The sequence below is a fragment of the Planococcus citri genome, chromosome 1 (assembly GCF_950023065.1).
Source record: "Planococcus citri chromosome 1, ihPlaCitr1.1, whole genome shotgun sequence".
Classification (NCBI taxonomy): domain Eukaryota; kingdom Metazoa; phylum Arthropoda; class Insecta; order Hemiptera; family Pseudococcidae; genus Planococcus; species Planococcus citri.
In genome coordinates this window covers 39,409,179-39,435,155 of record NC_088677.1, presented here as the reverse complement: position 1 = coordinate 39,435,155, position 25,977 = coordinate 39,409,179, and the positions used below count along the sequence as shown (strand labels likewise).

The 25,977-nt window shown below is 33.7% G+C and overlaps 1 protein-coding gene across 11 annotated transcripts in view; it reads left to right on the top strand.

Annotated features, from left to right (window-relative positions):
- The first annotated feature begins 294 nt into the window (after nt 1-294).
- LOC135831869 (putative protein N-methyltransferase FAM86B2) overlaps nt 295-25,977 on the top strand; it is a 26,489-nt gene continuing 806 nt past the window's right edge. The window contains exons 1-9 of one of the 11 annotated variants that reach the window (XR_010556234.1): nt 303-529; nt 643-771; nt 883-1,062; nt 1,135-1,495; nt 1,581-1,721; nt 1,810-1,934; nt 2,704-3,148; nt 4,628-4,725; nt 12,671-12,730. Coding sequence is in view for 3 of the 11 variants with exons in the window: in XM_065344692.1 (XP_065200764.1) it covers nt 440-529; nt 643-771; nt 883-1,062; nt 1,135-1,495; nt 1,581-1,721; nt 1,810-1,931 (1,023 nt within the window). In the remaining 8 variants the exon portion in view is untranslated. Of the gene's footprint in view, nt 530-642; nt 772-882; nt 1,063-1,134; nt 1,496-1,580; nt 1,722-1,809; nt 1,935-2,703; nt 3,149-4,627; nt 4,726-12,670; nt 12,732-25,977 lie in introns of those variants that run through there. The other 10 variants (XR_010556239.1, XR_010556238.1, XR_010556235.1 and 7 more) reach the window with 10 other exon arrangements.

The following is a 25,977-nucleotide window of genomic DNA, read 5'->3' as shown; positions in this document are numbered from 1 at the left end:
AAATTTGCATACATGAATGACGAATAATTATTCAGCATTCATCTTCATCTTCCATCATTATTTTATTTGCATGCTTAATCTATTCAAAATTATTGAATAATAATATAGTGAAATGATATACAAAATCAAAAATATGAAATCCAGCCAAAGAAAGTGACTGATTAGTGATTATTTTTATTATTAAAAATTTTTAAAATACGAAAATTATGTTGGGCAGTAATGGTAATTTACTGTAAAACCGTAAATTGTTCGTAAAATGATTTTCTTGTCTCGCGTGTTTCTTATCACTTGGCACTTGGTGGGGTGGTGATAAAACCGCATCTTCGCACCTCGATCGAGTCGAGTCTTCGAATTCGGATGAGTTTTCGTGGAGTTTTTTATTTTAAACAGACTTTAAATTTATGAAAAGTTTTCATTATTTCATTTGATTTTCCCAGCAATGGATACCGGACACTGGGAAAGTGACAATTTGTTGACAGACGTATTGAAAAACTTTTTCCTTCAAGTTCCTTTCAAATGTTTCCATGAGGTATGTGTTTGTACTTACATTGAATGCAATTAATATGCCAATCAAACCACGAATCAAGTATTTTGTTTACGGTCCGTGGATATAATGGATTGTTATTATTATCATTTTTGCAGAAATTGAAAGAATATACCATTCGAGAAATCAACGTACTTTTTCCTAGCACTTTTTTTCATGAAATAAATCAAAAATATCCTCTGAAGAAATCTTATCAAGTATCATTTTTAAAAACAATACTACAGGAGGTACTTTCTCATTGAACTATTTAAACTGCTTAACAAAACTATTCGTTCCTTTAGATGATATATTTAGTTCGAATGTGTTGACCAACGTATATTTTTGTCTTCATTTCATAGTTGGAAGGAAGAAATGAAGACGTTGATGAGAAGGTTTACCATTACTACCTTAAATTACTGGAACAGCCTGAAAGTGAAACTCATTACATTCATTACATGATATCTGAAGATCAATTCATTACAGTTCTGCAGAATACTAGTACAATTTCTGACGGCACGACAGGATTGAGTGTTTGGCAGGTAGAATGTGACGAATAGCTTCACTATCACTTGAGTGGCCAAAATTGAGTCATCGTAAACTTAGCAATATAGGTATTCGTTTTTTTTCAGGCTGGAAAAATGTTAGCAGATTACTGTTTGAAAAATATTCATTCATTTGAGAAACAGAACGTTTTAGAATTAGGCTGCGGTGTTGGTTTAACTGGCTTAGCAGTCATATTCGCCTGTAAACCATCGAGTTACTGTTTCACAGATATCCACGAAAAGGTTTTAAATTACTTAGAAAGTAATATTAAATTGAACGTGGCTATTACACGGTGTCTTACAGAGGCAAACATTTCATATTTTGAAAGCTCTGATGTTGAAACCAAAATATCAATTATTAATTTACCCTGGGAAAACGTCGATTCAAATTTGACCGATTCTATCAAACCTGACATAATTTTAGCTGCTGGTATTAAAAAAAAATTATTCTCTTCATTACCTATCAGTGTTTATTACCGAACTTCATGTGATGGTCTTTCTGTTCTTTTTTGCAGATGTGGTGTACGATACTACACTTTTTCATCCATTCTGCCGTGCAGTGAATGAATTTGTTAGACGAAACAAAGAAGTGAGAATTCTCATTGCTTGTACTGTACGAAATAGCCTAACTTTGGAGGAATTTTGTTTAGTTCTACGTAATGACTTATTTATTTATTTTTATTGCGAAACATGTGCCATTGATCGAATATATTAATCGATGTGCGTCATTTTATTTCTGAACAGATCAATATAATCTCGTGGAAAAAGAAATTGAAGCTGTTACAACGTGGAATTCCAGTTTCAACGATAAGTGTCAAGTGAAAATATTTTCTATTCTGCCAGTACCAACTTCAAAATATGCCTGACAGGTAAAAAACGAAAACTTAAAATTTGTACATTAGTTTGCAGGTAGTTCTATGATTTAGATATGTATCACACAATTGTGTGACTAGATTAGTTATAACGTTCTTCAAAAATACTACCCAAAAATATTAAAATCACTGGGTATCTATTATGCTTACATTTTGTTCACGAAATGAATTTGATGAAATGAAAACAATAAGTAGGTAATAATTATGGTATTATTAACACCATTTTGATGTTATTGGAGGGTTCGACTTCGATGGTAAAATAATGTTTACTTATGATTGGTATGATTAATTATACAATTCAATGACGATATGTATGTATCATTCAAGATTCTCATGTGGAATGCATTTTCAAATTTAATTGCGATTTCTGAAAAATTGTAGTTGTTGGTTTTTTACTTTTTACTGATCATAGTCATAACGAATTTTTGATATTCCAACTCCAGTGAAAATACCATCTAAATTTTGGCCTGCTTTAAATTTGACTGCTCCGTCGAGTTGCATTCGTTTTTAACCCAACTCGCTACCTGACATCCACATGGACGTTGAAATAAAAAGACCTTTTCTATTTACTGTTTATCAATATTTAAATAGAATATTTTTATTACGCATGGTAGGTAGGTAGCTCGCAGAAATCGCCAGTGGTAACTGTTGATGGCTGACTTGGTGTTCATCCTGTATGGTACTATGGTGTTGCAGTATTCGTTAGTTCATTTCTTTCCTTGATAACATTTCATTGTGAATACCGACCCGTTTATATGCGTTTCAGATGGTGGGGAAGGTTGATGCATGACTTTCCAGCGTAAATGAGAGACTCAACCTTGAGTGTATTCGCGTCGTGGTGTGTTCGTTATTCTACCATTCTACCTGTTGTGTATCTTCTATCTTCTTGTTCTCGTTCATATGTTGGAATACGTTACAGTAGTTGCTAGTTTGCGATCCCGTTGCGTGTCGTTGGTTTGTGGTCAGTGCGTTAACTTGACGAAATTTGATTGCATTTATCAGTTCGAATTATTTACTCTTTTGCCGTACTTGCGAATCGTGCTTTTCAAATTTTTATTCTTTGTAAATGTTATATAAGTGATACTTGATCATTTACTGATTCTTGTTAAAAGACTGGTTTGGTATTCGTCTTGTAAATGGCAATTTTGATATCTGTCACATAACCTGACTCGTATTTCAATTCGTCATCTTCATTGTACACTTCGATAAAGGTGAGTCTTTCATTGATAATGCATTATGTTTTGGCTGTTATGTATTAATTTGAGAATAAGTCAACTTGATGAGTGCATTCTTAATTAGGAAGACATGCTGTCGAACTTGTTCTTCCATGATGCATATTGTGCATCATCATTTCCCATTTTCCCATTCCATATCACTGTGCAGTTTGCTCATTAAGCAGGAGCACGTGACTTAGTACTGTATAATTTCTACGCTAGAGTCAATTGATATAATGTGACACATTCGTAGTTATTTTAGAATCTAGTGTTAATGAAGTGAAGCTAAAGAAGGCTGGTACGAGTAGTAATTCTTTATGAAGCCGATTTGTTGATGAAATTGAATTCGATGCGAAGGATTCTCAGTCATTTTCTCTAAGCTCCATTTACTTTGTGCAATGGTGTAGGTGGACACGGTTTCTGTGTGTATTACATGGTTCGTAGAGTATTATACAGATTTCAAAACATTCCCAATGTGATTATCGAAGCTGTCAAGTTGACATTTTCCGCCATTTTCATACTACATACTTGGAAAAGCAAGGCTTTTATCATACATTTCGATTTGTACTTCTACATACTATATGAGATATTTCATGATTGAATATAGTTAGTGATAGTTTTTTATAGGGAAATCACGTGGCTTGTTAACAGATATAGTGTTCAGTGTTGACTTGCATGTTGTATTCGTACATTAATTGGTGTAGTAAGGTATTGTTTGTATTATACATACTTATCATTATATAACAGTATTGAATTTATCATTGGCGGCAATCAGTTGTTAGTTACATACAATCTTGAATGGGTCCATAAGAGAGAACGTTACTGGCATTACGTAAATTTAATTTTCAAAATTTACATGATACTTACCTTTGCCAACACTTAGCCAACACTCTATAGAGTATAATTGAGCAGGTAAATTATTTTGCTAAAGAGAATACTGATCATTGCATTATTTGTACCTTACTGATTTTCCATTTTTTTTTCAAATTTTGCATTTGCCTAGTTGTGCATATAATGCTGACGCAGCATTGAGTTTATGCTCGTGCGTTTATTATTGTTGGTTAGTTTCTCTTCCATTTCTATCTTCGTATTTCAGTTATTGGCTATGTATTTGCGACGGAAGCGCAATTGCTGCAAACCATTGTTATTGGACGTACACGTAAGTTTAATGATGACACGTTGATTGAAATATGTCAATTTTTGTCCCATTTTATGCGAACAGTTTTTTTTTTCATTTTTTATAACAAAAACTAGTATACCTAAACGACGTGATTTTTCTTTCGAGACCTACTTTTAAGTAGACTTCGATTCAACGCTGTGCATCTGTATCATCTAAAAGTAAAAAGCAGATACTCGAGTCATAAAAATCGGTTTCGTATTTTTGGCATTTTAGTTTTCAGAGAGACTTCCTGATTACATGAATAACAGAAACATAAAATCGATTACTTTATGACTTTGTCTGCTGACTGCTTTCAGGTACTGTTGCTCTATCTACTTACGAAATTAAATGGAGAATAATCCTGCCAGAGTTCATTCATTTTAATAGATTTCTAATCCTGCATGAATATGAATAGGTAATATACTTATTTTACGCAAAGATATGTACGTATTTGATCGAAAAAGAAAGTATCAGTTGCAAATGATTATTTGACTACAATGGAAATCCAAATGAATAAACTAAAATAAGTACGTCAGTTTGCTATGATTTGTTCCGGCTTGCATACAATTAGGTAATTCTCAGTGAAGTGCTATTGCTCTTTACTACAATATGATAGCTGAACAAACATTTTATTTTTTTATTTCTGAAAATCCGTATTAGGTATGAAACACGCTTGCTAATTTATTCACCTGTTGTCTGAGATTTCAAGTTGTTTTACAAGTTCAAATCGTTCAAATAGTATTTCGTGTAGTGGACATGAATTTTCCTATTTTTTTGGAAGACTATGTGTGGATGTGAAGTTACCCGCTGAGGCGGTTTATTGGAAAGTAAAATGCATGCATTCGTTTCAGTGTTTTGTGGTTCTTTGTTATTAAGTATAATGTAGTTCTTTTTTCATTTTTGTTTCGTATTATTTTTTTCGATAGTTGTTACTTCAGGGTGGCGATGGACGGGTGGACGGCGATGAGAATCACGTGTATGGTTAGAAACTTTGTCTCCTTGAGGTACTAGTTTACCTGCGTTTGGGTCTATAGATTCGGTAGACATGCCCGAGCGAATTGATTACGTTTTAATAACACAATTTCACGACTGATCTTCGTTTTATCAATTTAGTCATTTGGTGCCATTTACAAGTCCTTAATTATGACCTGATTCAATCGATAAAAGTTTGAAACTCCTTGGTAGTTCTGTTAATCTTATCTTACTCTGTTTATAATAGTTTGGGTGTGTGTTGCTGTAGGTCTAGGTAGGTATTATTCTTTCTGCTTCTGAGATAATTGATTAACGCTCCACCATTTGCATCGTATGATTGCAAATTCATTTTTCAAAAGAAAATTTGTAAATTCACCGGAAACTTTATAATTATTGTTTTAAAATCGAAATTCATCGATAATGACGTTTAAATGTAGAGTCGTAATTAGCATATTTCCTCCTCTCTAAATCCCTTCGTCTGATGAAGATCAATGTATCATTCATGAGTCCTAAAATTGTTTCAGTTGACCTTAGTTCAATTTTTTGGTCCTAATCTTACGCTGGCTGATTCCCAAAAATTGTAACTTTTGATCCCAATGAATGAAACGCTAACCGACAATAATTTTAGGACTCATCAATGATTTATAATATGTATTATAAATGTTCAAATTTAACAATAGCTCTATTCGATCTTCCCTCTGGAAAACAACATTTTTGTACCGAGTCTCATTAAAATATTGCAAAGTGAAACTTTAACGATTCGTAGAATAAAATTTACCCGGAAAATTATCCATAATCTAGTATATTCGCAATGATATAATATTATTGTTTCCAACATACGTGTACAGTTACACTATGAAATAATTCTAACATGTCTATTTCTATTGTCTGAGTTCAATCATATATTTGTCATATGTACCTATTACTTTTAATCAAGCTTCATAAGTGTAGCATGACTAGATTGTATCGACTTGTTGCGAAAGAATCTGCTTAAATATCCATTGGCGAGTGTAATTTCTGTACGATTACAATGAGGGAAAAAACGGTACATGTTGATTTAGTAGTTAGTATACGGCGTTGTCGTACCTAGCAATTTTTTTTCTGGAATATTTCTTAAATTTTTTTTACGAATAAGAACAGTACATATGTGATTTTTTGCACCTGTCAGTTAGTTTAATACCCGGTTCAAAATGTACTTATTTTCTTTTCTTTTCTTTTCAAAGCTGCAGCTAGTCCGATTATCATTATTATTTATTACTACTACTACTACTACTACAACTAATACCTATTACCTACACGACGGATGTAATGTCGTCTATGGTTTCTTATTGTTCATGTTGGTGGATGATAATGACGAATTTTACGCGACCAGCGACGTTACGATTATCTTTATTTATGCGCATAATATTAAATCCAACTCGATGATGAAGAGTGTAATTGCAGAGAAAGGCATATTTCTGTGAAAGTCGCTCAAATGTGTCCATCTCGAGAGTGCAATGTGCAGATTTATAGTTGCTGGGTGATTCTATGTTACTTACCTACATCTACATACAAAGACACCTTGATTATTCGTAGTGTTGCATTTTTTATTGCTGTACACTTAACAATGGTTGGTTGGTTAATAGTTTTAATCGTAATTCTTTTTTCTTTTTTTTTTTGAGAAATGAAAGTGAAAGAAAATATCGATCCTTGTAATTTACGGCTTTGATGGTCAAATTTGCATATTTTTTTCTCTTACAATGTAAATATTTAATGGTTTTCATTTCTAGTATGCCCTAGTTGTTTTATAATTTCTCTCAATATGGCCTAATTACATTATATATTGACGAACTTGGCTTCACTTATTGCACGATAAAAATGCTGTGATGGCCGTCAATTTACATCTTTTCAATTTGTAGTATGTCGAGGGACTCCTATAAATCAAATCAGTTAACAAAATGTCGTTTCCTGTGAGACAAAATGGTATTATTTTGAAATGTGGCGCTGATTATCGATATCGATCATTTTTTTTATTTCGTTTATGCAAATTTACACGTACGTTTTGTTATTTACAGGAAAATTACTTTAGTTCAATTAAAAACGATCGATTTGTGAGTAAAAAAGTGTAAGAGCAAAGTGAATTTGAAATTCAATTTTATGTTTTAATTCAGATTTGTGATTTGATTGGATTTGTATGTGCATTTCATTAATATGTTTTTGATTGTGAAATGTCTGAGTTTGGGGCAATTTTGATTAAGACGAAGAGGGTTAAAAAAAAAAAAAGAATACGTCATTTGGTATGATGAATATGTATTAAATTTTGTGTTCGGAATAGAAATCGAGTTATTCCAAGAAGGTTTTTTTCACAGCAATTGAAAAACATGTCCACTTATTTTGAGAAGTAGAGAAACATTTCATCTCGAGTAAAATATGTAACTCTAAAAATTTGATCTTCAATAATTGAAGAAATGGAAATCGAAGCTTACAAATTGTTGATACATAAGTATTAAGTACAATATTCTTGATTGTTCACCTTTTAGATAATTTCATTTCAGTTCGCTCCGTGCTTCCTGCAAATCGCAATTATATTTATTTTCATCCGGGTAATTTTAAGTGCTCTGGATTGGTTGGCAGGTGTGAATTTCGACTACCTCCTAAAAAAATATATTGCGACTTCCCTTATCGATCATGATTGTTTTCCAGGAAATGACCCGAGTCAGAGTTTTACCACATACGAATTTATCGCACGAATTCTCATTGTGTTGTAGAATTAATGAGTTTTTGTTTCTTTTGTATTGAAAAAGATGACTTTAGACTGTGTGGTATTCTGGCGTCATTCAATTTGAAGGTGATGTCGCGAGTAGGATCATTGTCATAGGTTCTGGGGAGTTTTTTCAACCCCTACAGTGTATCTACTAATAGTCTTGTTGCTATGGTTAGTGAGGTTAGTGGTTAGATGGAGGCTTAATGATTGCTTAAATCGGTGCCTTTATCAGTTTCAAATGAAAACTTATCGAGTGCCTTCGTACAACCGATAGAATTCGTACATAGGTATGTATGTATTTATACGAACGCGATTAAAATTCAATTCGTAAAAATTTAACCAGAAGCGCAGGTCTGGGTAGTGGGTACGCGTGTGTTTTTTTCTCACTCTTGTACGAGATAACTATGTATTGTCTATCGCACTTAATAGGCATTACACGTTACGTGAATGAACGTGATTTACACGACAGCGAAAAAAGAATCATGTTCTGATTATTATGAAACATGATCGAAATACAATTAACAAGATTATTCAAATCGAATTAATTACCAGTTAGATTAAAGATACGATTTTACAATTGAGAATATGGGTAGGTTAGTGTAGGTAAAGGTACAGCGTAGCTGGTATACTACATATAAACTTATATGCGTCGAAGATGAAAAAAAAATCGCTATGAGCCAAAAACGATAACGGACAGGCCTTAATTTCTGGTTTCAGGCAACTTTCACTACTGGCAAACTGCTTTAACCAATGTTTTCAGTGATTTAGAAATGAAATACGATATTATGAGCCCGTTTAGCGTTTGTTTGTTTACTGTTTGGCAATGTAATGAGTTATAGCAGCTTGGAAATAAATGAAAGTTGTACTCGATGCAATTTGGTTTACCTATGAAAACATTTAATCCTAAGTATACGCATAAACCGATAGCTGTACCGGTGTATAGGAAGTGAAATATCGAAAAATACCGGAACCAGTGATGTGGAATCGGTCACGCCTTTGTGTTGTCGTCATGTGCTTGCCTACATAATGTGTGTGTACTGTGTAGCACGAGTTCCTACGTTGGACAAAATTAATTGAAATACACAAATGATGTCTGCACGTTATAATGAGTAGCATAGATTTTCGGGTATCTATCCGTTGAACCGCTTCCGAACATCAAATTGATGGGTTTATTTTGGAGTAGATAGGGCTGAAAATTGGTGGATCACGAGTTCGAATTTTTATTAATTGGCATATGATCTGTATTTTAAAGATGTGAAAAATCAATATATATATGCATTATGTCTACTTCTTTCCCTTCGTAATGCAGTTATGTAATGTTTTTCATGATATTTTCTTCCTTTATTCATGTATATATGGCAATTTTGTGGCTTAAATTGAGTATTCGCGATGGTAAAATGTTTCGAAGTACATACGAAGTTTGTAGATCTCCTGTTACAAAAACATCGACGGATATTCTCAGGGTATACCTAACAGATACGAGAAGTTTACATGTGCATTACGTGTCTTTTCGACCAAAAACCAGAACCCAGAAGCGTTAAAAGAAGGCAGCCAGTCGCAACCCAAGTTTGTCGGAAATTAAAGAGGTGGTTAGAAAAAAATGTACAGAAGAAACGAGAAATGGGTGAATGAAAAATGATGGAGGTTGAAAAAGGAAAGAACAATGTCTCGGAGCGATTTGTCGTCTTTGCGTTTGTGAGTTGAGCGTATACAAATGTACGAGTACATAACATGTCTTTGGAAATCAGTCGATTTTACTCCCACTTGAACGCTAAATCATATATTTTTCGTGTTTGATGTGTGTTGTCGAAAAATTTCAATACCTGGGGACTGATCTGTAGAATATTGGGTAAGTAAGGTATATTACTAGATACTCGAAACTTGTGTAAGTGAAGCTTCGAGCCCTATATTGATGTAAGATACATATGCCTACTTTGTATTTTACGTTTCTCCAAAAATTAAAAAAAAAAAAAAAAAAAAACGAAATTGAAGATTGATTATTAACCTTGGAATGCCACATTAAAAGAATCCCTAAAATGCCACAAGGTGGTGAAATTCACCACAATGCATTTTTCACACTTTTTGTACCAATGAATAAAGGGATGTTTTGGGGATTTCTCTCTGAGGATTGTAGGATACTGAAAATTCATCTACAAGAGATTGAAGAGTGAGGGGTGGGGTAGAGGTGAAATTCTTGGATACAAGTGTGCTCATTAAAAAAAAAAAAAAAAAAAAAAAAAAAATATATGACATTAGTTATATCTACGTTTTATGCGAATATCGTTTGAACAAAGCATCCTACTGAAAAATAACCAGCTTTGAGCAGAAAGAAAATTTTATTCTCTACAATGTCCTTCATTGCATTTTTTCCCTAGGATGCATAGTTTTTTCATAAAATCCGTTAGAATGCCACACCAACGCCACACTTGAAAATTCGAGTTGAAAAGGTAAAACTTTGAAATACCCTGAAAAAATAGTTGTCATCGTAGCTGAATGGCGCATGCATTTTCCCTGTTAGCGCAATAGTACATATGTACTACATAATTTCTTGCGCCCCAACGTTGAAGCAACTAGCAACATTTGCACGATGTCACGCTCGCTTCAATTTCTAAAGTAAGAACATGTACTAAGTATTAGAAAAACTCGTTTCCAGCATGGAAAATTTTTTATCACACGATGAAATGTTTTTTGGGGTGATTTTTTTTTTTCATGTTACGGAGCTGAATCGTAGTTGCCTCTCGTACTCCCTCTTCACTCTTGTGTTTATGAGACCTACTTTCATTTAGATACCATTTTTTGGTAATGTGAATATAGTATTTATTCATTTCATTGGCTTGTCGGCTTAAAATACAGATTAGTTGGTCTTCAAACGTAGGTACTCAGGCGGACAAGGCGAAGTTTTACTTCAAAATAGGTACTTGGAACTTCCAGGAAAAAATACGATTGCTGGTGATATCGTGGTGGCTTTTAGGAAACCATCTCATCGCGTCAATTGTGAAATTATATGTACGTACTTTTCACCTCTTTGTCGTTTTTATTGTTTTGTTCTATTTTACTTCGACAATAGGCTGATAGGTGATGTACGACGAGACCATGTTTTGTTGAGATGAAGAAGGAAACGATGTACAAAGATCCCTTGATGCATGTCGCGTCAGTCACGTTAGAGTGCATGGTTTGAGAACCCATTGTGTTTATGGGGTATAATTTTTGAATGAGGGATCGAGTAAAAACGTTTCTCTTTGTAATCGTATTTTAAGTCTAAATTGGAACCTGTTCTGCTTTTGGGCAACGTGTTTACCTGTCCTGCTTGTTTATCAATGGTCAAGTGAAGAGAACAGGTAATCATCGAGTGGCTGGTTTAAATACGAACATAATTAAGTAATTGTATGCGAGTAAATGAATAAGCAAACAAAAGAAGGATATACGCGTTCGGCTATATGTAAAGTAATTGTGGTGGGCGTTGCTGAACGGCGCGTTTGTTCAAAAAACCAAAAGCAACTCATTATCTGGTACGATATTAGAAAAAAAAAGAATCTCAATAAAAATTACAAACGAACTAATACATATAATTTTGTATCGCGGGTTACAGTATGTATTGTGTTTAGGCGAGTACTTTATGCAAATTCAATTGTATATCCTGTTAACCCGAAAAGAAAACTAAAAGCGGCGCTTGTAAAGTGATGATAGATGATATCGATGTTATCTTGACCTATAAAATTTCCAAAACAATCGACCCCGACAACGACGACGACCACAGTTGAATTTATTTTAATTTTGTATTTTAAAAATAACTCGAATATTTAACCGCGGAAGGGTTTTCTGGTTTTCTGTACTCGGTGTTGCCTTAGGTGAGGTAGTAGCTTCGTTTACTATCAAACACGCCCCTGTATTTTTTTAGCTATGTGGGAGGTCCAGACAACGTGATTTTCAGTAAGTTGATAAAAAAAAAGTCGCTTCAAGCTCATCGCACTATTTGATAACAGTCGTCGATTAAACATCTGCATTAAGTAGTTATAGTGATTTAGGTGGCGTAGTGGCGTGAGAGTATGTGTATGATTGCTCGATTTCTTCATTTTTTTCTTTCTCTCTTCTACGTCTAATCTTCATCTATTAGTGTTTTTAGGAAATTTAAAATACCGACTTGGTAGGTATATAAAAAGATTTTGTCTTCATAGCCTCATAAGTTTAGTACAATAACTCGTATAAATTTTGTTTTGTAGAATGTTATGAATGAAGGATAGACGAGGGATTGACTTTGAAGTTCAGAAGGTAACAAACCTTAAAATTGATAAATTTTTGTATCATTTAGGATCTTCTTTCTCCCAAAATCTTTCACACTTAGCTGAGAAACTTATTTTTGAACTGGAAGAATATGGGTTATGATGAGTAGGTAAACGCAAACGTTTCTGTGTATGACTGGATCGCTGTTGTGTTGATATAAGCGTAAACACGTGTCATAATGTACCATTTTTGACTTCTGAAACATCCACTGTAATTCAATGTTTGGGTACAAGCGCTAATCTTTTGTTTTTGAATACCTTATCCTTACTTTATTGAAAAACTATGTATGTAGCATTGATAGATTTGAATTATGACATAATCAATAAAATCAACTAATCCGCATTGTGCTTTTTTTATGTTTCAGGTGAGTACTAATTTTTCCACCGAGGGATAATAAAATATACGCCTCATCTGAGAATACCTAAGTGAGTAATTTTTATGACTTATAGAAAAATGTTGCACTAAAATTGACGCAATTAAGTACAGAAGTTTATGCGAGACTTATAAATCACGCCTCACCCATCACAGATTATTTTGTGTTCGGTACTCAATTGCGTTCAAAGAAATTTGCATCGAGACACTCGATTCAAATTTTTGCCTCAAACTGCTCGTGTGAAATTCCTTTATTCTTACACGGGGGAAGGCTCTTGAGTTTCAATCAGAGTTGACTTGTTTTGAAAGAAAGGCTGAAAGAGGTGATTAATTATATTATGTACATGTGAGGGCGCATGCAAAAAGGGTCCAAATGACCAAAAAAAAAGAGTTCCTACAACAATTTCAGGGAACTTTTTTTTTTGGTCGTATGGTCCCTTTTCGTATGCGCTCTCACATATATTTTTAGACCTCATTGCACTCTTCTTCGAACTCGCCGTTTTAAAAAATTGAAATTACCTTCCACCGATCACTAGAAGGCCATTTTTTGGCAAAAAAATTGATGGATGAATACCTAAAATGCATGATTATTATATAAGGAATTGATGTTGAGGATGCTTTTCTATTGTAAGTTGTAACTGATGCTAACATACCTGTGCGTTACTGTACCTACTGTTTATTCTGAGTACGACACGACGCGACATTCGAATAAATTCAACCTATGTATACGAAATTACTACATTAAAAACTCACGTGGGTAGTACTTGAAGGTGGAATCGAGTTAACATAATGCTTGATTAGAATTAGAATTACTTGCCTAAACTGGAATATATTCATTATAATTTCAATGCGCATAATGTTTACGTTTTATTCATCTTTTGTAAAAGATTCTTCGAGCGCCTTTGAAATAATAATAGACAAGGTGTTCTTTTTGAGACGACGTTAGTTGGTATTCTGTAATAATTCGGATGATCTGGTAAACCATGTACTTATATCGATTGGCTAAACGTAAAGAATATTTTTTCCATCGCGTGTCCAAATAATTTATTTTTTTTTCATTGGTGCAAGTCCGTGTGTCCGTGAATGGTTAATTAATTTCAGTTGAGATGGTTTTTTGGTGCAAAGACGCGGCGAAGTAACGCACAAGGATATCTTATTCACCAAGATTAAGAACTGGTAGTCAGGTACATAGCTGCTCCTATGTAGGTACATGAAAAAAATTATTTCTAAAAGTTATTTTTTAGCAGGTTGGTTGTAGGTAGGCTGGTTGGTCCCTTGGTACTTATATACCCACTTTCTATGAAAGGTTTTTCTCTAATAATATCAACGGTATATAAAGTTGATAATGCCACAAGTGTTATATGTAAAACCTTTGTTAAAATTGTGATGGAAGTGACTGGTAGAAAGTTGTTGCAGAGGTTTTTCATGTGATTGATTTTTTTCATAAATGTTGGAAGTCATCATAACGCTTGGGTAATTTTGTGGCTTAAACGCATAGTCGATCTGGTGATTGCATTTCATTGGAAATATATCGGTACTTGAGCTAAGTATTGTCAAGTTAGCTACACAGTTGGCAATTATGCGGTAATATAATGTGGATAAATGTTGGTCGTATATTGAATATATTTATCGCGACAGGTACTTTGAGTGACCAACAAACAAGTTCATTCGTTTCCCAACAAAATATTGTGTTGTGGAAGAAGAAGTGTACTTAGAAGTTAAGTATACGACGCGAACCAGGAACCGGTTCGAAACTTAGGTGTTTCTTTGTACTTTGAATATTCTGATCTGATTTGCTGTTCGAGTGTTGATAGCATTGTCGCATCTTCTAGCTTAGCTGCCTATTATTCTATTCTGCTGGGTTGTAGATAAAACAATAACGATGTGGATAACATATGTTTCTACACTTTGGTAATTTCCATGCAGCGAGTTATATGGTTCATTGTTGGATTGAGTAAGATTTTAAATGTGAGTACAACATTCGACCATTCTGAATGTTTATGTGGTGCGTTGACATTTACAAGTTTGAAATTGAAATATTACCCTTATGGTAGTTTGTACATTTAGTTCTGCTGCTAAGAAGTTTGCAGTTGAAAGTAGGACATGAAAAGCAAGCATATGGATAAAACCAAAAAGTGAGATAAAACATTGAAAAATTGTAAAAATGTTTTCACACGGCTAAAAATGTCATAAAATTAAACTATTGTTCGTATATTGAAACAAAATCAAGGATCCGCCTCCCTCGAGCGCAAAATCAAAATATTCTCAAAAAATACAAAGTTGCAATAAAACGGAAAGAATCGATACATGGCATGATATTTCGTTGAAATTTTTGGAGAGTGGTCACCGGTTGCCCTCAAAAAACAAAAAAATCAACAAAATCCCATCAAGTATTGTGTTTGTTCCTGTTTCTTTGATATGAGTACCGTTTGCTTAGTATTCATGCTTGAGTACATTATTTGAATTTTACATTAATTTCAAATCTATAAGAGTAGAGCAAACGATGACTTGCAAATAGTGATACTTCGAATCTACCTAATTCTCATAAATTCATGACCAACCTTGTCATCTCATTTTTGAAACACTGAAACTGTTGAAACTTCCAATGCACTTAGTTGAAAAATCAAATTCTTGGTTCAAAGCAGTGTATTTTCTTGCCTGGAGGGCTATAATCATGTTGCCTGAAAAATTCCCATTTTAGAAGCTTCGGAAAAGATTAGATATTCGTTGCGGGTCATAATTTTAATTTGGTCGACTAATGAAATATTGCGTGTTTGATTTCGATTCCCCTATTTATTTAAACAAGCACCATTGTTTTTAAAATTACCTATAGTTACCCGATGTTTCGAAAAAAAGGAATAATTTAAAAGAACTAAAATTTTTGAAAGAGGAGATGTGTGTTGTGTAAGTTTAGATACCCGTAACTACCTACAGTACTTCTACTCTACCTGTGCCTATCATGTACCTATACCTAACTATGTCCGAACATTCTTGAAACGGAGAGATTAGCGATGGTTGGTAAAATAGGAGTAGATAGAATATTATTGATGCACGCAACGGCGCTTGTTTCTTTTATAACTATATATATTTTTATTTTGTCCGCGTTTCATTGTTGAGTGAAGATTTTTTTTCTATGCTGAAGGAAAGTGTAGTGACCTCATATGATGAAAATAATAACAAACCGTATGATGCTGACGAGTTACGAGGAATAATAATAGCTAATAAAAATAAAACGATACCGTGTAGATGAGAAGTAACGTAAAGTGTAATTACACCGCTGTACCGGTGCTTGGTCACTTTTGAAGAGAAAAAATCCTGCTGTTGCAAATGTACCTAACCTACTACGTAGACGTGCCGTACGTATCATATTTTTCATGTATAGACTATAGAGGAAGATGACCTGAAGGGGTTATTACTATTTTTTGAAGTAATCATTCATATACGTACATTATTCACACAATTTGCGAATTCTGGTTGGTAAATTTCAGCGTTGCTTCTTTCTCGAACCAAGTTGGTAAAGTGTATTATACTTTTCTAAAGATTTATTTTTAATCGTCAATTGGATACAGCGAGATAAGTCTTATTTTGGACCTTTGATTAGTTTTTGACTTATAAGCAATTTTTGGGGAAAAGGTATAGCAAAATTATTTTCCTTTGATCATGAGAGGAAGAAATCGTAGAGAGAAATTCAGCTATACAAGATTGAAGTGACCAAATTGAATTTAAAAAAAGTCATTCTCACTGAATAAATTAGTGGATTTTATTGATGCTTCAGTGAACTTTTCTGGATCTCGGGTAATGTCCGTGAATTTAAATGGGTTCTCTCTGGTTTATAGAGTTTAGAGAGACAGAGAGAGAAATTGTCTTGAAATTTTTGAAGAAGATGGAAAATTATATATGTACATCTAGAGATGTGCAGTGTGAAAAGTGAAAAGTGAAAAGTACTTTTCTTTCAATGAAAAGTTGAAAAGAAAAGTTCCTACTTTTCATTTCACTTTTCAGTTTTTACTTTTAAAAAAAGCGAGTGACCAATCAATTTACTCATCAGAGATCACTGACCTCATTGATGAAGTCAAATATCAAGTTTCACTCTCTCCACTCCTCCCTTTTCGCAATTCAGCACCCATTTTTGATATTTTTCACAACATTTTTTTCAAATCTAAAAAACCCAAAAATATTAGAGGCTCTAGAAAGGCTCAAAACTGCCACTATTCGATTAAGTAGGTCAAAAAAATTATTTGTTTTTTTGTGTGTTTTAGATAGGTAAAAAATACATCAATTTGAAGCTCTTACAGAGAGCTTTAAAATGAGACTCACACGATTTACTTTTCACACTTTTCACAACTTTTCACACTTTTCAATGAACTTTTCACTTTTCATTTCACCAAAATTACTTTTCTGAAAAGTGCACATCTCTATGTACATCTTGTTGAGGTGATTTGTACTTGACCGGGGGGGCAGGGGCAGACTACAATAATGAAAAATTGGGCTGTGTTGCAGGATGGCAGCTCAATTCGTATTATGGTTTTATTTCTTCATTGAAAGAGGTACCTAGCAGCGATTGTCTGATTCTAGTTCAAACAATTCAGGCTTATGGCGGTGGCAGAGAGAAGGGAAGGGTTTGCGTTAGTGTCGTAGACGCTCATTTAAAAACTACTCACGCATCGTAAGTTGAATTTTCTAAAACAGTTGAATACATATATGGTTTTATTGTGAGCTTACCTTTAGTAAGCACTAAGCAGACCATGCGATGAGTAATACTCATTTACTTAGTTATTGAAGTCGATTACCTACGTTGATGATGTTGTACTGTGCAGTGTGCAATTCTCATGAGAAAGTTTCTTTCATTTGTGGTGTTGGATTTAACAGGTGAAAAAAAGTAAAATCGAAGCACGCTTATACTACTGCATATAAAACAAAAAAAGTTGATTACTTGTCATTAAAAGTAATTGAGTTTAATTAATATAGTACGAGGTTGTAAAAATATTTATATATAAGTAAGTATATTGACGTAATTAGAATACTTTTTGATTTGATTAACGATTTAAAAAAAAAATGAGGTCGTCTCCGGTTACTTGTTAAAACCTCTGTTGTGACAATTTTTCGTTTTTATTCCTTATTAAGGCGTTGACTGCGTTGCACTGGACGCTGATGACTTGTCTTTAATTGACGATGAAATCCGTTGAAAATGGCAATATGGTCATCTGATCCGAAGTTTGATTCGTGACATTAACTCGAGAATAGGTTGAATATTCATATCAATCAGCCAAACGTGAACCCTATTTGCTCGGAGAAAATAAACACGAAAGCGTTATGGATAAAAAAAGGGGGAAACATTAACTAAATTAATTCTCTTTTCGTGGGCCGTGGTTCGTCATTTGTCATTTGGATGGAATTTTAATATAAGTAAATTGGAATTAGCTGGATCGAATCTTCGCTCCCAGGTGTTGGTTAAGTTGTGTGAAATTTTCCACCTAAAATATCAACACGAATACAATGCAAACTAATTGAAGTTTTAAGAATTAAGATCAAGAATTGATAACGAATTACTTTCATTTAAACACCCAATGTTACGGTTGCGGTGTTTTATGCTTCGTCTTATGTAAGGTAATTTATTCATCGAGATTAAATAAAAATTTAATGCGAATTTTCTTTTCGTTATAAATGTGTAAGTATCTGTGTTGGTCTCTCTCTTAATCACCGAATCAAATGCAATGTAAATATAAATTAGCGACGGAGGTTTTTTTTTCTTCATTTTTTAGTACTAGCTATTGTAATATTGCTGCCGTCGATGCGTATAAAAAATAGTATAAACTTGTGTACGGAGGCTTTTTTGCACCAGAGTAGTTTTGCCGAGTCACAAATTGTGAGCAGAGCGCGAAAGTGGAGCGGAATTGTAATGGCATTTCTTTATGATAATTTTTTAAAGTGTATAGGTATATCCAACTGTTTTATTTTTCATACGTACACATTTACACAAGTATATCACGTATACATATAGGTTTATTTGGTGAATTTTCTCTTCTCTTTCAAATGATCATTTGAGCTGAAAGAAGAAACACTGCAGGTATTTGTCGGTATTACACGTGTGATATGTGCATTTACCATACGTCAGAATTTCCCAAATCTGTGTTGCTCGCGATGCTATTGTATTGTGAACGAGAAGACGACTTGAAAATGGAGCCTAATTCTATAAATTTAGCGGTTGACACGATAATGAGATATGTTGATATGGATGTGGTAATTTTTTATTATCGGCGTTTCGCATTCTTTTTGTAAACGTTTTACAAAAAATGACTTATGTATAAATATGTCCTTCATATAGTTCATTATCAGGTCAGCCGCACTGGAAAGATGTCACAGTCAAAGTACTCGTATTTTTACGACCAGTTGCAGAGAAATTATCGTCCATGTTTCATCGGTAAATGTCTTGAAACTCTCACAGCTTCTAAAAAAAGGAACAAAAATATAGGAAATCAACATGAGAATTATTCAACTCGCGCGTCGTCGATGTTGAGAATTTGATGCGTAATACATGTAAAACTTGATCGTTCTCGATATTTTTTAATTATCTGATGAGATACTAGAGTTGTTTGTTTTTTGTTGTTTTTTTTCACTCGTAGTGATGTACTTAGGTATTCGAGTAAAATTTTCTATCATTTATTCAAGTTTCTCGATCAAAATATTCGTACGAATAAATAGAGATATTTGATGAATCATCTTTTTGGAACAAAAAAAACAACCGGTTCAAAATTTGCTTGTAAAATCTGAGTAAAGGCGAATCGAAAAGAAAAAGGAAGAAAAATAGAACCGGTTTCATTATTTTCTGCCCAGCGAATAGATAAGCTCTAGCTACCAATGGGTAATTCGGTTCCCACGAAAGGACCATTTTACTGGTGACCGGTTTTCCATGTTGTGATTTTGTGTTTTGTTATTTGAGATGAAACTGGTTTGATCTCGACATTTGCACATTTTTCCTTTTTTTTAAAAAAAAATATTGATTCATTTTGGCACATTTAATCCCGCGCGAATGCATTCTTAGCTAGGTAATAAAAAACAGAAGAGTTAGATTCGATTTCGATTAAGTACGATTGCGATGATTAAAGAATAAAGATTGAAGATTTTTATGTGTTTATGTTTGGAATTGATGGATTAAGATGGCGCATTTTATGCAAGAATTGAAAAAAAAAAGGTTTTATTGTTTCGTGACGAACTTACATATTTGAAAAGAGATTTTCGAGAAGATTTATCGATTGCGTGTCTGCGGTTTTACTTTTGATTGGGTATTGGTTGATTGGATTTTCTTTCGTTAGATTTCAGGAAAAGGTGCTGCTGTAGATGTAGAAAATGGCGCGGGTGTTCTTGTGTTATTCAGTATTCGGCATTCATTCATAATGTTATGTTGAGAAAATTGATTATTTATTTTATTCAATGATTTGTCGTATACATTCTTCTTAATGCAGTACTTACCTAAGATCTTTTCGAATAATTATGAAGAAAACATATTCGATGTTGAATTGTTGTCTATAAAGAAAGTTACGTAACTCTAAAATTATTTCGTTTGTCAGAAAGCTGTTATGATTTTTCTCATTTGGTGTTTTTTTTTTCATTTCGAATTCAGACGTGAGTTTATTTCCGCGTGTTTTACAATGTTTCGATGATATTTACTTATTCGACTCTTCCGTTTTAATTCCTGATTTTGCAATTTTTTTTCGTCGTTCATTTCCAGTAGGAGTTTTTGTAACTCATTGTCAGTTGAACATGTTTAGCCAGTTTGATCGTTTATGTAATTTTCTTTTCGGTATTTTATTGATTCGTGTATGCAGTATCGGAAGTTACCGTTGCTGTGCTAAATTTTCTTTCATTTTTCGGCTGTCAAATGTTTACTTTAATTGAAATTTGAGGTGACTATTCTCATTTGTTGAAACCTAGAAAAAATAATATTCCGCTGTGTAAGTAATTTCTATCGATTTTAGTCTACGAGTATGTTTTAAAATCAACGATGCTATCACGAGTTGAATTTGTTTGAAACTTTAAATCGTTCGAAGGAGAGAAATAATTCATCGAGTGAAAATTGAGATTTTATTTATATTGCTGTGTCGTCCAAAATTTAAAAATTAAGTGAAGTGAGTTGCGAATATAAGAGATGTGAGGTGAACCGGCCGTTTTTTTTAATAAAGTTTTAATATTTTGATAAGTACCTCTAATACCTACATACTTGCAAAATCCAATAATAGGTATTTCAATTTTAATTTGGTACCATAAGTAGGTACCTACTTGTTTCTTTTCTTCTTTTTTTTGTTGATTTTTTTAGTGAAGGAGATAATACTATTTGCTCTGGGACTGTATTTTTTAAAATTTGAAAAAAAAAATTGTGCTGCTAGGCTTTGTATGAAATTTTGTTGTGTCCTTTTATGTAATTTCACTGAGTCGTCAAGAGCTAAAGCAGAGTGAGAGCAGATGTCTTCATTCCAATTCCAATAGTTTGTGTACATTTTTTTGAACTGGCAAATTTAAAACAGTAAATCATATTGGTCGCTCCTTCTTTTCGATTTTACTTCGTGAATTTTGTGTTTTTGATTACTTGATTTGAATTGTCTTCAGTTATTCTTTCTGTCGTTTAGGATGGTCGGTATGTAATGTACTCAAAAATGAGAATCCTTCGGTAGCTGTACTTCTGTTGGTGAGTCTCATCTAGTATGCGATTAAAACGATCTAGAATTATCGAGACAAAACCGAGTATATCTGAGCAAGAACACTGCATGTTTTTTCTGCATTTCTTGGAAATGTTGCGAGTTTGTTCATTCGAACTAGAAAAATATTCAGTTTAAAAGGTACACGCTGTCGATGCTATAATTATTAGTTAACTTAATATATAGGTGATGTTGCGTCGGCTAAGCAAAGAAGTTACTCTCAAAATCATGTTTTTATGTTCTTGGGTAGGTAGTTGGAGTAGTTGGAGAGATTTCCTCACACACGCGATGCTTGAATTATTTTTGTCAAATGAGTTTGTAAAGTAGAGGTATCTTTTCAAGTTGAAACCATTGTGTTTCAATTATTTCTAATGAGTAACTTTTTTGCATCTGACGATGAATTATTTGTTCATTCAAATTCAAACCACACGAATACGACGTATTAATCATGCGAGTGAATTATTTGAGATACGCGAATATACGTAGACATACCTTTGACAGCATTCTACCTACATGAGCGAAGAAATTATCAAACGTGTGTATGAATTGTGTAGTGCATAGTACATATTATAAGAGAGAAACAGTTTCAACTCTTAGACACGCCAAACGCTTAGGCTAAAGGTGCCTTTCCAACTACTATATAACGAATTGCCGCATTAAGTATGCCATTTGTATCAAGAGGTTTTGAACTTCTTCAGAACCTGGTTTTCTCATTATGATTTTTCACAAAACCGGTTGTCAATCAATATGCTCAGCCAAAGAGAACCGCTAATGAAAAGGGAGTATTACTGTATTAGAGGATTTGTTTTTTTTTTTTTTTTTTTTTAGGTGCGCTTAATAATGAGTTAATATTTATCGCGAGAAGGAATTGACTTTCGCGTTCGCAGTTTACGCTTACCTTATGTACACTTGTACAGTTACTACAATCTATCGATATTTTAGAGCCAGGTCGATTGTACATAGAGTGTAATAGAGTTGGTCCTTTGAATTGGTAATACACGTGTTTTCGTTTAGTAAGGTGTATATTTACTGTTTGCCAGGTTTGCCTACCTCGCGTCTCGTTTCAAATGTTTGTGTATGAACGTTGTTATTTCATTTTCTTATCATGTTATGACTTATGAGAGAAGAGTCTTATGACTTGTTTTCGAACTACAAGTACTTGTTTTTTGGAGTTTTTCTTCAGGTATCTCGTAGAAATTTATAAGATTTTCGTAATGTTCAGCTTATTATCCGAATCTAGTTTCTGCCAGTTTGAATCTATCAGGTTGCTTATTTCCATGCGGAAATGAGTGACATCTGTAATTGAGGAATTTTCTCAAGAACCCCCTTTCCCCCTATTATTCTCTGAGATTTTCTTGTGATATATTTATTGGTTTTAGGGCCAAAGAAGTCAACGCGATAGCTATAAATGTGCATGTACCTGTAATTGATGAAATGTCGATTTTTAACGTTTGGGAGCTCCAAACCCCAAACTAGACAAATTTTAAAACTTTGGAGTGCATAATTTTCCTGAATAGGTCCCTGTGAGGTCACTTTTTTATGTTCCCCTCTCACGAATTTTCTAATAATTGTAAGGCCAAATAATTCAACGAGACTTGAATTTTCGCACAAATGAAATTTTCTGTTTTGGCCTCAGTTTCGAGAATTTTGGCTCTTTTTTTTCTCAATAACCCCTCTGCTTCTATAATATGCATCGTTCGTAATGGAGCACTTATACGCGCATATTTCGGGCTTAACAATAATTTTAGAACGTCATTACATATTTGCAAATGTTGGTACGTATACTTCGATAATTCAATATAATACAACTAAATAAGTAGTGTGTGCTTCGTGAATGAGTAAAACTTAAACATTGACTGTAAACTTTGAAATTGAGTTTTCTGTTTCATGATTCAGTTTTATCTGTTTATATTTTACGATTTACGATGCATAATTTTTACCATTTGGCGAATTGTAATGCTGCCCAATATCAGCCATGTGGCTCTTATTAAGCAGCAGAAATGTCTTAAAATAGATCAGGATGAAACAACACATCGCTCGCTAGGTAATTACAAACTGCAATTATAAATAAATAGAAAATGGAAAGCATATCCCGATATAGTGTGGTAAAAATTATCGATTGTATATATTGATCAATTCAACCTTTTCCTCGAAATTCAACGTAATGGAGTCTTACGTTAATGGAGTTTTGGCTTTAAAAAAATTTGGCGCGATCTCATCGTCATAAAACGTGAAAATGGGTATACTCTTTGAGCAAGAAAGTGATTAGACCTACGTCAAATCTTTTATTTTCCAAATGTAGGACTTCCCAGTATCAAGTTTTGGCTTTGGCTTTGATGATTCGGAGTATTATTTGCTACCTATCTGCTTCACTTTTTTTTTCAGCACATTGAAACGTTTCAAAAATCAATACACTAGTCCTTCCCAGCTTCCCCTCCGTCACTAGAAAACATTTTTCTTGTTTATTAGTGTTTGTAATCAAAGCAGGTAAGATTATTTCGTGAATTTTCTACACTTCTCAGTATTGAAAAATACAATGCTTACCTCTATCTACGAGTACTTGTGACATTTTCGGTAGAGATTTCTTGTCTTTCGTCATCTAACAAACGATCAAAATAATGTTATAGCCGAGTAACTACGAGATGAATTTTGTTGTTTCGGTAACTAATGAATTGAGAACGAGTTAGTATTTTTGGTCGACTGGTTTGTCCTATGATTGAAATACCGGCTCGTAATCGATTAATAAGATTTATAAAAACGAACTTGAACTAATTAATTGGCTATTCGAATACTATTGGGATGTCCATTGCGATCGTTAAATTAGCCATGGTTATTATCGTTTTTTTTCAATCCAGTGCTGGGATTCAGTTGGGAAAAAAACTTTTTGGATGAGGAACCGTGTAAAAAAAAGTGATGGCTGCTTGTTGGCAGGGTCTCGAGATTATATATGTACATAGATGGCAGAGGACTGGAGGTGTGAGGTTATGTTACAGTTGAGTTCATGAAGAAGTACACGCGAGTAAAAATAATTTATGTTTAGAAAGCTCCTAATTTGGGAATCGATTAAATTCTGCTCACACTGATTCGCAAACTGGAAAACATTAATACAAAGTTTGTTCGTATTAAGCGTTTAAAATAAAACCGAAAAAATTGTCCATAAATGAAAAATAATTTGTATGAAATAGTAAGTAAGTACCTGGCTGGCTACCTATTTAAATATACAACGATGTTATTCTTTTTCGGTAAAATTCATTCATAAATAATCGTTCCGCCCTGCTAATGTAATTCGAATCTTAATTTTTCTCGTCTACAAGAACTTCGATACTATCTTGGTTCAAGTTTCACATACTCGTAGGTACATATTATACGTATGTAGTATGTACATATAAGATTACCTACCTACGGTAACGTTAAAGATGAACTTGGGCATACCTGTTGTGATTGTTCCAATCAACAAAAAAAAAGAAAAAAAAGATGTTTTAGAACACATTGTTCGTTTTCTTTTGAAATATCTTTCGGTTTAGATTCAAAGATGGTAACATTCGTGGATGTTTGTTGTGTGGAGTTTGAGATGAAGGGAAGAAAACATGGCTCGAAACCATTTTTTTTTTTCAACTCTTCTTATCAGTACCTTTCCAGTTGTTACCTACTCGTACTCCTAATATGTATCACAATTAAAAATCATTCCTTTTCGGCTTGTTTCTGTGAATGCATCGTAGAGTATAACAGATAATTAAGTGTTTTGTTCTATAAAGCCGCATCACATCACTTCACATCGCATCGTGTAATTAGAATAACAAGGCAAGTATGAGCCATATTTATGATTACCTATTTTCACACTACGAGCATCGTTGGTCGGCGTTATGTAATTTCAGTAGGTAAGGTATGGTACTCTTTAAAATGATCGAATTGTTGGTGAAAAAAAAAAGGTCGCTGTAATTCGCCTACGGATATAGTTAGGTCTAGGTTTATGAGTTTCATACGGTAATTAGGTCAAGAGAACGAAATATTAGAAAATGTCGAAGAATGTTGGTCGTCATCGTGCTCTTTACTGGCAAATTGGTCAAAAAATAGCCAAGATTTGTATTTATAGACCATATAAAATCCAATCGAAATGAGGATGAGTTTATCTATACTGCATTTTGTTGTATTGTTAGCGAAATGTTAGATTGCATGGTTTATTATTATTACGAAAATCAAACGTCGTAAATTCGTAAGGTAGGTAAAGGTATAGGTTTCACGTACAGATCGGTACTAGGTATCTGTATCTACTGTACGAGTATATTGTACGTTGCTCTAGCTACCTAGTACCTCTACCTATTTTTTTTTCTTTTTTTATTCGAGCGTGAAGTCTACTGGGTCTGTTGGCGGCGAGGATGTTTTTGAATAAACCTCGGTGATTTCTTTCGTCTTCGAGGGTCATACTCGTATTTTATCGTTTTTACGTGTAATTAAGAACCGGTTCGATGAGTTAGGGTTGTTAGGGTCTTTTTCACTGCACGGTTCGTGGGGTTCGTAGTCGAAAGTAATTTCTTAATCTGACGGTCTCGTGGTGAGAATTTTCCAACCGAAGTGGTGTTTAGTTTATGTGCATGTTGAGTCGAAT